The sequence below is a fragment of the Pangasianodon hypophthalmus genome, chromosome 26, assembly GCF_027358585.1.
Source record: "Pangasianodon hypophthalmus isolate fPanHyp1 chromosome 26, fPanHyp1.pri, whole genome shotgun sequence".
Lineage (NCBI taxonomy): Eukaryota > Metazoa > Chordata > Actinopteri > Siluriformes > Pangasiidae > Pangasianodon > Pangasianodon hypophthalmus.
Genome location: NC_069735.1, coordinates 12,107,397 through 12,123,498, shown reverse-complemented (window position 1 = coordinate 12,123,498; position 16,102 = coordinate 12,107,397). Strand labels below are relative to the sequence as shown.

At 39.8% G+C, this 16,102-nt stretch overlaps 1 protein-coding gene across 2 annotated transcripts in view; it reads left to right on the top strand.

Annotated features, from left to right (window-relative positions):
• Positions 1 to 16,102, top strand: part of dachc (dachshund c) — a 64,226-nt gene that overhangs the window by 32,022 nt on the left and 16,102 nt on the right. Inside the window, exons 3-6 of one of the 2 annotated variants that reach the window (XM_026931986.3) lie at positions 560 to 685; positions 13,076 to 13,248; positions 13,540 to 13,675; positions 14,629 to 14,763. In XM_026931986.3, the coding sequence (XP_026787787.1) occupies positions 560 to 685; positions 13,076 to 13,248; positions 13,540 to 13,675; positions 14,629 to 14,763 (570 nt within the window). Of the gene's footprint in view, positions 1 to 559; positions 686 to 13,072; positions 13,249 to 13,539; positions 13,676 to 14,628; positions 14,764 to 16,102 lie in introns of both variants that reach the window. The other variant, XM_026931985.3, reaches the window with a different exon arrangement.

Below are 16,102 nucleotides of genomic sequence, written 5' to 3'. Positions count from 1 at the left end.
AGAATCAAAAATATTTTACTTGCAATGAGAAGACAGAACACTACATCTCATAGCCAAAACGTTAACCAGTGACTTTTTGTCAAGATTGCCAATATGATGTGCTTCATTAAAAGCTATACAGTGTATAAAGGCTATACAGTCTTCCCCTCCATGGGAATTCATATACTTTATACATGTTTACCTTAGTCTGTATTAACACACTTTACTAGCTAACTATCTTACTACCAAATGTTATTACATCACGTAAGCATGTTATTACATCATGTTATGTTAGCTCGCACTTTCTAGGCTAGTCGATTAGGTTTCTGGGGGATCAACTTATGGGATTGGTCAGCACACTAGAGCTTTTACCTGCCCAGTGGGCTTGCTAATGCATTTATCACTTGTCTAGCTCTGTATTTAAACTTGTACAGTATAGAAATGTAGTAATATAAGAAGTTTAATCATGTCACTGACTTGTACGGTTCCATTTTTCTTCTTTCTTCAATTTTTTGTCATCTTTTGCTCCTGTCTCCTTTCTCTCTCTCTCTCTTTCTTTCTCTGTGTGTGTGTGTTACAGGTCTGACAGCTGCTACTTTAGCCGAGGCCATGAAGAAGAAGATTAAACTGGAGGTTTTGAACAGTTACCACGGTACTAACAACCACGGTGCAGACCCTGAGAACGGAGACGTCAGCTCAGGCATGGGTGAGTCTCACAGAACTTTCCAAACACATCCACGCATTTCATTTTTATATGTGTAAACATTCTCCAAGTGTTATTTTTGAACACAAACTAAATCTGATCAATCTAAATCAGTCAGTGGTGCTCCAAACTTTATGTCTCAAAATACTTAATGTTTAAATAGTCCCGAATACATTCCTGAATTCCTTATTATTATTGTGCTGTTTTTATTAAGATCCCATAAGATATCCTGCCGTTAACCCCTGACTCATGGCTAAATAAGGGCCAAAAGAATTTTGTATCATCCCCATTTTATCCTGCCTCGGCTTAAAAAAGGAAATATAACAGCCCTGTGTAGCAGCTAAATATAACATCCTTTATCAAAAATACGGCTTCCTTTCCTAAAGCCAGCCTGATCCTTTAAACAGATGTCGCGGCTATATGGAAAAACAAAACAGTTTTAAAAAGGGATATAAGTCTTCCTAGGAATCACTATTATTATGGAGATTCATGCACCTCTCTGGCAGTGTCTATTATTGTGTTCAATTACCTCAGAGAAAAAAAGAGATGGATCTAGGAGACACTTTGAAACGTCCCTTATTTTATGATTCGTAAGCAGATTTAAGGGAGAAAATGCTCAGGAAATGAGGTCATAATCTTTAGCGGGAGAAAGAATAGAAGAACAGGGCCAAGATGTCACAGCGAGAAGGATAAGTGTGAATAAGATTAGCCAGGTTTTACCTATAGATGCTAATGAGGATGGCGCTTTTTATCTTCGGCAGTTTAAAGTGAGGGTAACCTTGAGTGCCGAGTCCTCGCCCAGAGTACTAATAGAGAAAAGAGACGTGTATAAGAGGGATGAGTGGGACAGAATAGCAATTTCTTCCTTTCTCTGTCTTTGTTTCCTTCTTGTTTTTTGTGGTTAACAGGATGTTTAGACAGGATTGCATGAATGTATGTGGGACAAGAAAAGTATGTATTTTATATATTAAGGTTGAAAATGTTGCTAAATATTTTCTGTCCTCAGTGAAACATGTGAAAGAGTAAAACACAAATCCAGTCGCCTCAGCATTAGATATGTGCTAATATTGAATTCTCATGATGAATATCTATCTTTTTATCGCAGTGTACAATACTGTGATGTTTTTTTAAATGACTGCCTACTGATTTACAGTATTTTAGTCAAGTTATCTTTTGTATTAAAGAGCAAGCTGACAAATTTAATCACCTAAATGAAACTGATGCGACTAACGATAATGCTAGCTAGCAAGTCAGATAAGCAGTCTGTCAGGTCCTGCTACGTTAACTAGCTAGATTTAAACCTGCTAGATTAAGCACTTATTGCTAACTAGGAATACAAATAACTGTTAATCAGCAGTTAGCATACCTCTGTAAAATTTTCATTTTGAATCTTGAAAGGTTGTGAGACAAGTGTCTGTGCAGGCATTGCTAATAACTGTAACAATCTTAAAAAAATGCACAGCCAAGGCGGGAATACACCCTGGATGAGGCTCCATGCACACACTCTTAATGTGGTGTAGTCAACTGGCATGTTTTTGGGAGTTGGGAGGACACTGGATAACCCGGAAGAAAATGATATTGTTAATAGTTGTTAATTGCAGAAATGCACCCTTAATTTTTTACCTGCATTAAGTAACAGAACAAGTGATGGACTGTTTTATGATACATCCCGTACTTGCGATAAATGACTTCACAGTGGAACTCTGGCGGTGCTCCAGATATGATTGGTACCCTGTTTTTAGCAGCAATGATTGCCAGGATGTGAGCTCATCCTTGGTTAAATAGAGATCCCTTGAACAGCTGTGCCCTCTGAGCAGGAAGTGGAAGGCTCTGGACACTTTCAAGCTGTCCTGTCACAGAGGAATGTAGCAAGGAAGTGTCCTTCTTATGCGATTGTTAAAGATGCTAAACAGACAGCTGGGTTTCAACATTGATAACTGCACCAAATTGGACTGATATACTGAAGGAAAACAGTGATAAACCTAACACTTAGTGTTTATTTCTTGGCAGATGCTTTTATCTAAAGTGACCTGCAAGTGAAAAAGCCATCTATCATCTGTCAGGGTTTAAGCCTTGCTCCCAACACTGACTCTTTGGTGGTCTTAATCCTGAGATATTCAGTACAGTCCATTCTGAAGTGCTCCTGCCTATTCGCTACCCTAGGGGAAGTGCCCCCCCCTCTGTAGGGATTAAAGAGTAATAGCTATTTGGAATGGACTTCAGCATCATTTCTTAAAGACAAAGACTACTGACATTCACGTAAACAAGTGCAAAGGTTCATTTATTTGCCCATCTATCATCCTATTGGCGATGGTTGCAGTGGCAACAAGCTGAGAAGATCTGACTTACCAACTGACTTACCTGACTTACCTGACTAACTTCTCCATTAACAAATTCCAGCTGCTCCAGGGAGATCCCCAAATGTTCCCAAGCCACTTATGGGATATAGTCCCTGTAGCGGTTCCTGGATCTACCCTGGGGTCTCCATTAAGTGGGACATGCCTGGATGAGTTCTACAAACCAAGCAGGGGGCATCCTTAAGAGGTCCCCAAACCACCTGAGCAGATTCCCCTCGATTCAAAGGAATGGAGGTGCTTTCCTGAATTGCTGAGCTTCTCAACCTGTCACAAAGAGTAAGCCCAACCACACTGTGAAGAAAAGTGATTGTCACCTGTACCCACAACCTTGTGCTTTTGGACTATACATGAGGATAGGGACGTAGAACGACCATTTTTCAAATGTATAGACTAATAATACCACAAAGAGTCTCAGGAGCAAAGTGTCCTTCCAATGATCCCCTCAGTAATGGTCATCCAAATGGACTTGTGACGTATCTTGTTTTTCAAGACTTTGGTCTGATCCTAGAAATGACTGCACTGAGTACACACCCTTTAAAGTCCAGAATAGGCTTCAGTTATTGAGGCTAAAACTATTTCGTTCTGCATCCATTTTCTCAAGATTATTTTCTTCAATAACATGTAGACCACCGCCTTTAAAACCAAGCACTTGCCTTCAAAAAAACAATCAAGGATAGAAAAAGCGGATTGAAGAACGAAATGTGTGCAACTCTCACATAGCGCTTAAGATTGCAGGTAGATTTGAGATCTGAATACCGAAATGCACAATTTCTGTATTAAATCCTCACTACACACACTTAACTCAACTCTGAATATGGTCCTTAGTTTAGATTCCAGAGAACTCACAACCCTTAAATCACTGCCAGAGAACTTAACTGCTAAAATACAAGTACTCACTATCAGTGGCTAGCTATTAACTGTACCTTGTTCTGGACTTGAAAGTACTGGGGGAAAAAAAAATCAAAGTTATTTGGTTGGTCTCTTTGAGGGAAGCCCTGAAACATTCTATGTAGTACCCTACAACAGAGGGTTTCTCTTTTAGGAAAAGTTCCAACTAGAACTGCTTCAACTAAAGCTAAAACCGTTAACCATCTAGAGAGCCCATGAAGTGTAGCTGAATAGTACGCATGTAGGTGGGTAGATGATCTAGGTGGGGTTTATAGGAAAAGAAGGAACGAGAAGAAGTGAATAATATATAAAAGATGAAAAGAAAAGAAAGTAAAGTGGTGAGAAGCAAAGAAAAGAGAAGAGAAGGTAAGGAGTTGAGTTGATCTGGATTGAGGTGTGATGTCTCCAGGGCCTCAGCCCTTCACACAGACGGCTATTAGTGTGTTCCCTTTCGTGGGCTTCAGGTGACAGATAAGCGTAACGTTCCTCAGAATTTATAATGGGATTTGATGGAGGGAGAAATAGGATTCCTACAGGACGCTGGGATAATGGGGAAAATCAGCTGATAATAGATGAACGCTTAATGAAGTTGAACAGCCTGGGTGCTCCCCAAACCCCACTTCTTCTCTTTCTCTATTAAATCCTGTACGACCAGCTGAGAATCAGCAGAAAAGTGGAGTGCTTGTGATGAGGATGCTCTCAGAGGAGCAGGAGGCGTAGGATGTACGTAGATAACCTCTGAACTGGACTGAGCTTTATGGATAAATCGTAATATTTTATGGGCAAAAGAAGTTGGAGAAGTTTACCTCAGATCTGACAGAGCACTAACAACATAGTACATTTACATGCTGAGGGGTTTGGGTTCAAACAACAAGGTCATAAGAGATAGGCTGAAATTCTTATAACAGCTGCACAATTTATTATTTATTAATAATCATGGCATCATTGTGTACCTTCTCAGAAACTTCAGATCAAATTTAGGTGTTTTGATAAATTGTGTCATTAATTGTTTTTAAAAAACAAATTGATTAATTCATTAATAAACCTTCTTCAAAGGATCTTTGGACCTTAGGTGGCTCTGTTGTAGGTTCTGCATGGAACTGACAAGGTTTCCCCTTTGTATACTTTAGCATGCTGGATTTAACTTTTAGAGTGTCAATCTAGAGAGAGTGACACTCTCTTAAGGTCAAATCAAGAGTGTATAATCTAGGATGTTCTTCTTTTTAAACAAAAAAAAATCTAGTTTTGTAGAGGGTTCCTTGGCTTGTCATTTTATGGGATCCTATGCAGAACCCTATAACAGAGTGTGGAAACCTTTTCAACAGCTAGGACTCTTAACTATACAAGTACCTAGGAATGAATCCAAATAATGAGCCTTTTTAATATGAGTGAAAAGATTTCTGGTTCAGTTATGGTTCCAAGTAGAACCTGTTAGAAAGTGAGGAACCTTTAATTATGCAGGAAACCACTGAGAAAACTCTTAGACGGTATATCAAAAATGAATACATTGGATACATTTATTTTCATGAAACATCCTTTTCACAGAAGGCAGACGTATTTACCTCGACTGTATGGGTGTGTTAATAATCTGAATATAGACTTGATCTTCTCCGCATTTGCCTGAGTAGGTCTGAGGCTGTCATGATGAATCTGAGGCACATGAACACGCTGACCTTTAACGAAAAGGTCCGCGCCAGGAGAGCGCCTCAATGTGCAAAGACACTAATACACTGTGTGAATGGCTGGTTATAATTAGAGCAGCAGTATGATGTGTGTGTGGGAGAGTGTGTCTCTGTATAAGAGGAAATTTGTGTGTTTAGACACTTCTAAGCAACTATTAGAACAGGAAGGACAGAGATACACTATCAACTGGAAACTGGTGAGTGTTTCTGTGAATTGCAAGACAAAAAAAATGAGATTTTTTCATGACAGTGTAAAGCAAATAATTCACACACACTATAGCCAATGGAGCACACTGTATAATGTATATTTATTGATTGGTACTTGAACAAAAGTGCTTACTGACTCTTATATACATCACTAAAGTGTATCGTTTAGGTACCAGTAGCCGAGTATTAGTGATGTATATCCCGGTCAGTAAGCACTTTTGTTAAAGTGCAAACACACAAGTACACACAACTGTGATGAGGACAGACAGAGTTTCTGTAAGTTGTGCTAATGTGTGAGTATATGTGTGTGTGTGTACGTGTCTGCAAGGTTGCACTCTGCAGATGCCCAATTCTCATTGTAAACATGAGTAATCAGGAGCAGCTGCTCAGCTACGCCGACTCTCGATGACTGTGTGTGGCAGCTTCAAAAGAGAGGGAGAGTGAGTGTGTGTGTGTCTGAAGCCCTTTATCACACGGACATTTTTATTTCCACCTAAATGTTTTTTAAACATGGAATATTTATAATCTATATTTGTGCAGATTAAAAAAAATCTAAAAGATTTTCTTGTTTATCAAAAAAGTTTTATGCATTCTGACTATGGATGGAAAGATATCAAAATTGTGCAACCAAAGACAACAGACTGAATTTCGAAGACAACAACATTAAAGGAATACCCGAGTGTCACTTCCCTATTTGGTCATGGCTCCGCCCCTAGCTAGCTCTTTACACTCTTGTCCCGTCCATATTTGTTCTGCTCTCACCTGCCTCACCTGTATAATCTGTATATAACCTGTGTTATAGCTTAACAACTGCCCTTAGACTTCTGTTATAATTAAATTTCACCAAACAGGTTTTCACAGTTTTTGTCAGTACAGGAAAATGTGTTGAAATTTTTGTCTGTGGTGATCACACCTATGCTACACCTGTGTTGGATAGTGAAAAGGTTAAAAATGCTGGAGTATTTCTTTAAATGCTATATAACACTGCAGTAGTGGTGCATATATTGAACGTTATTTATTTAAACTTCCTGATTTGTTAGGAAATGCAGTTTTCTCTGATTTTCACTGAATGTGTTTCCTCTAAAAAAGTAGATTATAGTAAACTATACTGATTTAAAAAAAAAAAAAAAACAGCCTGAGGTGGGATTTTGTAACCCACTTGCTAATGTTAATGGTAAAACTATTTTAGATTTCCTCATCACAGTACACAAACATTTTGGTAGACCATCACTCACCTGATCTCCACTTTGGGTTTTATTCTCATGTTGCAAATGTAACTTTGGTGGTATTACTTTGGTTCATTGATTATTTTGTTTGTCAAAAGCCATTTTCCCCTGTTTTTGATTAGTTGCTATTTTTGCACAGATGTACAGTACTGTGCAAAAGTCCTAGGCACCCTATTTTTTTAGTACAAACTTTGTTATAGATTTTTATAGATTTTTATTTAATGTAGACTTCTACATTATTGATTCAGTACAAAAACATTTTAGATTTACAAACATTAGTTTTCCAGCACAAAATTAAATGTTACAGAAAAATGTTTGTATGTCAGTAAAGAAAGCAGCATATTACATAAGAGACCACTTTTCAGACAAAAACAAACATAATGAAGGCTCCTGGGTTTTGCTGCAAAAATAAGAAGCAAGTGTGACAATCAAAAAGTCTGCAGAAGAACTGTGACTGGTTCTGCAACATGCTCAGTAACACTTACAGCTCATTTCCTTATAAAACTGCACCAATTGTACCTGAGACTACTTTTTTTTTAAAGCGAAGGATCGTCATACCAAATATTGACTTTGTTTCATTTATTACTGTTTACTGCTCTTTATAGTATTTTTTTTTAATGTAGAAACATTTAATTTCATTATTTTTGAAGGCATCTTTGCTCTACAGCATTTCTTTGCATGTGCCTAAGACTTTTGCACAGTACTGTACAGAGAATGACTGGGTAGGAAATTCAAAATCAGTTGATATAGTGGTATTTTTAAACCCACCGAGTTCCAAAATGGCATTAGCATTACTGTGCCCTAAGACGCTGTTGCAGTACAAGGCCAATATGAGGTTTTACTCAATTGAAGTGGAATTATTTTTGTCCACACCCTGTGTTTAAAAAGAAATGAGAGCTGATTTGATTGTATATCAGAGCAACACATCTAACCACACCTCTTATTCATTTATTTATTGTAACACACACCTTTTTACAATTGTGCAGCTTTTTGCTTCTGTGTTACCTTCCATGTCGATGATCACGAAAAAATTCCCCCCTAAAATTTTGGCCCTATTTTGATTTTTGATATTGATTTTGTGCCCTATTTTGGGGATGCATTATACTCGTGCAAACAGGGGCCTTTGACTCTACAGGGTCAAATGGTCTAATGGTTCCTAAATGGATTCTGCAACCCTCAGTTGTAGGGTTCTGCATAGAACCTTGTGTTTCTTCAGACAAACCAGCAACACTTTGAGGGTTCTAGATTTAGCCTAAGACTAAAGGTTGGCTGTCTATGTACTACAAGTTACACTCTTAGTAAGAAGGGTTCCTTATTGGTTCTTTTCTATAGTGAAGAGTTCGTGCTAGGGACAAACTGAAGAATACATTAGGGTTCTAGATGTGACCTTCATTTGTAGTGTAGAGATAAATATTTGTTCCCTGAGCTTCAACTATTTTAAATGTACCCTTATAGGTAGCACACTGATACTTCAGTAAGTTTTAAAGATAATCTAGGTTACTTACAGTACAAAAGATGCCAACGAATGATAAGAATTTTACCCTGAAAGGTGCACAGGTTGGTACCTTCTTTTTCTGAGATTGTTACATCAGATAAGTTGCGCAATACCATCATTTTATTCACATGAAATTCAGCTCTCATCTGGCTGCTTTGATGTCCAACACAACAACCAAAACTCCAAAATAACACAATCTACCAGAGTTAAACAAACCCCTTTGTTATTTTCTTCACTTCTATCCATGGTTTCCCCCTCAGCCGTCGCTTCATGTACCGTGATTATTTCCATAAGGCTAACTCGACATTAAACACACCAAGGCATCATTAATTGCAGCTTAGGGGGAAAAACACACAACACAGGGCTCCTGGTTTTCCATAAATCCCTGCGCTTTACTGTGGGGGACGTGGAAATGGCTCTGGTGTGCGTCCGACCACTACAAAGCCCCCTTCACTAAACTCTCAGACTAAACACCTTCCCAACAGGCACTTACGGGCAGACACACCTTTGTCTGGGAAGTCCGTGTGTGTTTTCTAAGGCTCGTCAGGCTGGGACAGGTTTTTAGCTTCTTTTTAAGGGGTATTAGTACCGAACCTTGAGGATTTGCTCTGCTGCTTGTGTTGAATGGACATGTGGGGAGTCAGGATGATGACGGCGTGTCTGAAGGGTAGCTAATGTGCGCTTGCCGTGTTTGTATTGTTCGACGCTTTAACTTTTGTGGCGCGTTGTGTTTGCTGTCTGTCTGTCTGTCTGTTTTCCTCTCCCTCATGCAGGATGGAAGTCATTAAGTTGCGATCACATCTTATCACCCGCTTACACATGCCCTAATCACCAGGTTGTCTTCTCTCTGAAGGCTTTGGATTTTCATGTGGAAGAGTTTTTTTTTTTTTTTTTTTTTTTGCTTTACTGGCAGGAGGAAAATGACATGTGGTGGTATTTTTATGAGAAGTCACTGGTGGCCGTGTACAATCTGCTGCACCAGCTATGCCTTCACGATATCCTCCAGCGTAATGAACAATGGCATGTGAATGCACACGAAGATGTTTACTTCCAGGCTTAGCTTCTGTTGTGAAATTTAAAAAGATCAGATCAAAGCATGCAGAAAATTTTTTTCAAGTGTTTTCACCATTACCATTCTAGAAAATTACCATTCTAGAAATTGCCACAATTTATCAATATGCGTTAATATATATTTACTGAAAATGCCTAAATCCTTTAACCAAACCAAACAGCTAGCCAGCTAGTTAACTGCTAGCAAACTAGCTTGAATTTGTTACAGGTAAACACACAAGTGTGTAAAATTGATGTGTTCTTTATTATAGTACATATCAGGGATACAGACAGGGTGCATGCAGACAGGTATATCTGAACACAAACCAACAAAGAGCGTAAACTAGAACATGCGAAAGCTAACACAAAACAGGTGAATATATTTGGGGAAGAAACCAATGACAAGACATGGGGTGGAAACAAGACTAAAATAGAAACTAAAACAAAAGCACATGGCTCTTGTCATCATATAATTCATGAAACATGTCTCATTTTTCATTGTTACATTCCTAAATATTCACTTGGCAGTAACCCAAACAAATGTAGCTGCGTTCTGAACTTTCTCACTCAACACACAGTTTCTTTGGTTAAAAGTTCCAGAGTACCACATTTCCCTCTAATAATTTGCATATTGAGCTTGTCTAGTGACATCATAAAGTGAGCTCATTTATAACCCCACCCCCAGATTAGTTTTTCACAGACATGCTGAGAAAATTAATTCTTTAATGGATAAAATCTAGGGATAAATCTAGAAAATGTAGTAAATATGGAATCATCCATCCAATAAGCAGGTAGAAATCCTGTTTTTGCATTCAGGGGTAGATGTTTGGCTTTAAAACTGCCTGCACGCTCAATAAGTGCAAATGCAAAATCTATCCACAGACCTCACAATTCAACTTGGCAGCAAGCGAATTTTATTCATTGTGCTTTATTTCCTCCTGTTTGATTTCCCTCCAGGTGTTTTTGTTGCCTCATTGTTTTGCGCGCACTGTTATTGCGACAGTTTGTGCCCAAATCAGCTCCAAGATCCCTTTTGTGTTTGGATTTAGCCAGCCGTGCTCAGCCTGGCTCCAGCCCAGCTCTGTCATTAGACTTCCTTTGTTTTCTCTCCTCGCCGTTCAGTTTGTTTTGCTTCTCCCTCTCTTTTTTCCCCTCATATTCGACGCTAAATATTTATACAAATCGCAACTTCCTGTCGAAATCATTTACGCTCCCATAATAGCTCCTGCGCTGGGTTGCACAATGGGAGCCGTCGCGGTCGAGGCGGGGGTGTCTCCGATTTCTAAACTCTCGGGGCTCTTTTGTTTTAGGTAAATAGAGATTGAAAGCTCCTCGGCTAGTAATATTGGGTGCCATGTGTTACAGAAAACAGGGCCTTCAGACATTAGAAGGCTGTGTTGTCATTCACTTTGCAGCTGTGGCTGAGACTTTGGCCCCTGGAGATGTCGGGGGAACTCGTGTGTGTGTGTGTGTGTGTGTGTGTGTGCGCGTGCATTTGGCCTTGTTCCAGAGGTGACTTTTTAGAAGACGGGAGGGTTTTAGTGTTCCCTAGCCACTTGGTGCTGAGTTTGGATGTGTTCATTCCTGCTTTTATTGCTTTACATCTTTGGATATTGAGGAAGAAAAATCAGTAAAAACAGGCTAGGGGGTGTGGCCATCCTTCACATGAGCCAACCCAAACTCAGACGTTTTTAATTCTATGCTATTCATGCATACTTAATGATTTTGAGCAAATATTTTAAGCAGTAGTAACTGTGAAGCCATGTGACCAAGGAACAAATCAGATATTTTTGCCATGTATATATAAGTTGATGGCCATCCCGAAAAGTGCCACAACCCCCTCCCAAACCACCACCCCCCCAACACACCCTTGCCCCCCCATGTCTGAAAACCTGGACACACCCCTGAAACAGCCTCACAAGCCCAGCAAGTGTTTAAAGAGCACATTTCTTTTGTCCATTGTGGATTAATTTAACCTTTAACGTGGAGGCAGCAGTTAGTTACGGGCCAAAAAAACAAAATGAAGGAACAGCTTGCAAGTGCTTTTGGCATGTGCCGGAGATCAGCCCATCCAAATAACAGCCCCCTGAAGACAAACATGCGGCCGCGCACACACACTTTGTCCTCTTTGATCTTGCTTTCTCGTCTGCTTGAGCAGCATGACTGATCTGCGTGTCATCTGTCTCATGAAAATCAGCTGCCCCCCTCCCCGTCTTTTTCTTCATTTGCTTTCCTCTGTCTCTGAGTAAAAATGTCAGAAGGGGGGGAGTTTGGGAGAAAGCATGTTGCCTTTTGTTTTCTCCCACGCAAGTTTAGTCTCCGACGATGAGGAGGCACCTCTGACCTTTTGCCGAGCTTTGGCTGGTATTTCGGTTCAAAAGCAGAAAAACAGATTGCCAGGTGGCCGTGAATATGGGTGCGGGTGTATCTGTGTGTGTGTGTGTGTGTGTGTGTATTATTTTGTCTCCCGTCTCGCTGTGACCGTAGACTCCAGAATCCGTTACAGAGATCAGTGCAACTTCTGATGGAAAAACAGACAAGTCTTCTGAAGGAAATGAGCTAAAATGTGCTTCCTTTTTCATCCCACACTTTGAAAGAGATGGCCAGCAGCCACAGTCGAGTGACCGAATCTAATCTCAAGCACTGACCTGTCCAAGACAAAGAGGATCGTATTCTTCCATGCTTGTGCTTCCCCACACACATATACTGTATAAGTGAACAAGCAAAGGCACACTGAGTATTAGATTAGCAAACTAAACAAGCAAGCAACCAGCAATCAGAGACGATCAGAGAAAATCAACTTTTTCCCTGCTGTTGTCACGCGGCGTGTTGCGCTCCAAATAGCATCTGCTCTAATTTATCACCGGGTGGTTATGGATGAAGACATCTGCAGCAGTTCGAGAAGGAGCTAATTGGTGTGCAGCATGGAACAGAAAACACTCGCCGCCATGCTGAGACCTAACACCACATCCTTCAGCATAAATAGATTTCATAATTAAGTTGTGTTTACCGGAAATGTTTTCTCTTTTTTTTATGAGGTGTAATCGCATGTTGGGATTAAAGGGCCGTTATGGTTATGTTTTTATACAAATCGCTGTTTTTAATTTGCACTACATATATATAGGATATGATATCCATCATATCACTGACATCCAATTTATAGCTACTTTCAATGGCCCTTTTATCAGGTACACACAAACCATGCAGGTGCACAGAGTAAGTGTACAGGTCATATACTGCCTTCTTCATATCAGATCTGAAGATTAAGAGAGCTCTTCTGAAACTATTTTTCTGTGGACTTTGCTTTAGGATTGTTGTTGCATGATAGATTTTTATTTCACCATTCAAAAACCAAGGGGTGGGTAAACTTTTGCACTCAACTCTATCTGGTCACTTTCCATTGAGGACTGGGATACAGTAGGGTGCAGCAAAGTGGTACCTATAAATAAATGTATATTGAATGTTGGTGGTGTTTATGTGCTCAGCAGGTTTGGAGCTGCCGTTCATGATGATGTCACACCCTCTGATTCCTGTAAGCCTGCCCCCAGCCTCAGTTACCATGGCGATGAATCAGATGAACCACCTGAGCACCATCGCCAGCATGGCCGCCACTGCTCAGGTGCAGAACGACTCGAGCCGCGTGGCCACCTCCGTCATTAAGGTTAGGACATCATCTCAGGATCAGTTGTTACACGTCTGATTGCTTATTGCTTATGTAAGGGTTAAATAAATAAAGAAAGTGTTTTTTTTTGGAGGAGTAAATGATTAGGGATTAATGAGAAATGCAGAAGCTCCAAGCTGAAGCAGAGGATCAGGATGAATCAGGCAGATCCAGAAGGCGAGAATAGCCACAGCAGTAGAAGTGTGTCAGGATGATTAGAGCCCAAATACCGGAGCTGTGAATAAAGCTTTTTAAACTGATGACACTGACGTGCGTATGTGTGTGTTTCAGGAGCGAGTGCGAGACAGTCCATCCCCATCTCCCTCTCTGGAGGACGGCCGCAGGTCAGGGAGCCACGTATCCTCCAGGCAGAGCAGCAGTGTGTCCAGTTCTCCTGCTCACACCGAGAGCTCGTCTGATCGGCCGCGTACGTCTGCACACACTCGTCAGACAACTCTGTAGCCTTTCTCACACTCCAAACTTTTCCAGCCATTGTGTAACACAGAGCATGTGTGAAAGACATACTTAGGCACAGACTAAGATTATGCCACCAGATGACGGACCACCAAAAAAAATCCTACATAATTATAGAGCTTTGTCCTTTTTTACCTATCTAAACAGCCTAATTAAAAGTGTGAGGTTTTATTATGTGTGTCCTACATTTTTAACCATCATTTCTGCTACACTGCACACTAGTCCACTCACGCAGCACTTGGGATATGTGCTTTTATGATAATGTGGCGACTCAGGCGCACACTGCCGCATTGCAAGTGTGCCAGGCTTTTAGCATTAGGTATAGGATGATACCATATAATCTGCTGAAAGGAAAACTTTCATTGAATCTGGATCTTACTTTAGGAGATAAAACTGCACAAGCACATGTCAGGCTTTCTGCTTTTATCATCTCGACTAATACACTAATATAAAAGTTATATCTTGGGTAACTGATCCGAGATTATGACCTCAAAATTGTGCAGCGCGTCTAGCTGTGCTTTAAATCCTATTTTTTTTATCAGATTTCAAGTGGACAACTTTAAAGCACTTATAAGACATCCTACCCAGGTGTCCGGTTTCGTTATTAGTTTAGCGGTTGTCCACAGTAAGATTTGATTTTGAGCTTTATTCGGGTCAAGATGACGAATTTATGGTCAAAGTTTGAGGGAAATTTAAAGTGATGTTCAAATATGATGTTAACTTACGCTTGGGAAGGTCACGATTTTGTTTTCCATAGTAGATAGATCAAGTGATACATTACAACTAGAGCTAACTTTTTCTTTGATGGCTTTATCATAAACACCAGTAGAGAATGTTAATATGGTGGATTTAATTCCCCCAGAACATCCTCACACTTCCTGACTGCTTTCACCATTTTACCTGCAGCTGTGCATCAGAATGGCCTTTCCTTGGGTCACGCTCTGTTAGGCCTGTCTCCGAACGCACCCCCAGGACCAAAAGAGGGGGATCTGGCAACCCAAGACGCTGGCCACGACTCAAGGAGGACGCATGCAGAAAAGGGTGAGGCATTTTATATTACTTCATGACATTTTGCTGAAGTAATATGACCATGCTCATGACCATGAGAAAGTTAAACGAAATTAGGAATTAAACTGGATAATGGACATTCTTGCCAAAAATAAATGAAAAAAAAAGAAAAAAAAAGAAAACATTTGTCTATTATAAACATGGTAACAAAGTCGTCTCTATTGGCATCAGTAGCTAGTAAGATGAATGGTACAGAAAGCTGCGGCTAAGAAGCTGAAAAATTCTACAGTGGTTATATAATGTATTTGCGTATTTGTGCAGTGCATTCTGGGTATTACAGTAACTAGACATTGATAAACTTTAACTCAACAATGAGATGTAAATTCTGCCAAAACCTTCTGCACTACAGAATACGACGTAATATTATTAATAACACATTCAAACTTATTACAGTGTCCTACTCTAAGAATCGCATGGTAGAGTGCAAAAGTTTGCACACCCTTAGGACAAACTGACAAAGAAATGTAATTTATAGCCAAAAAAACATTTAGGTGTTTGCGTGTTGGGTTTCACGGATGTTAAGAAATTCATAGTAAAAAAAATCTTGATATTAATTCAAAAATGTGATATTAACTCAAAACAGTTTGTTCTGACTTATCTATTATTACACTTTCAAATGACATATGCTTTTCAAGTCAGGTCTGGAAACTAATTATGGCAAAACTGTGACTTCTTGCTTCTGTTTCTCTTCAAAAAAAAAGTTCTCTGTAGATGTTTGGATTCTTACTGTATTGCAAGATACACCCACATTTCATTTTTGAACATACCACTATTTTATTTATTTGTAGATAAAGTGTAAAATACTGTTATTTCTTTTTGCCCATTCAAAAACTAAGGGGGTGTAAACTTTTGCATTCACTTATACATGAAGTTGATCGAGAGCCACAACTGTGCACTTGAGCCTCACATACTTATCTATATTCTTCTCCTGATTATTCTGGCATTGTCTTAAGAGCACCACAGCAGCAGTATGAAGAGCAGACCTGTGAACGATCCCCTGATGTGCTTTAAAGTAAATTAAAATTCAGTGTGTTTTCTCTGCGCTCATGCATGGGGTCTCAGAACGCGTGTTCCGAGAACAAAGAAAATCAATGTGCTCGCTCACATTTCTATGAAAATAATCCATTAGGGTGGGAAAGAGAAGGCAGCGGGGCTAAATTAGTTAGCGATTTGCGAAGCGTGAATTAATGAACAAGCTTTTTTCCCCCCCTCCACCTCCTCCTCCTTCCTCCTCCTTTTCCCCAGCTCTCCTGGAGGTGTAATTTTCTGTAATAACCTCCCAGAACCCTTGTTTGGTTTCTGCATTTGAAGG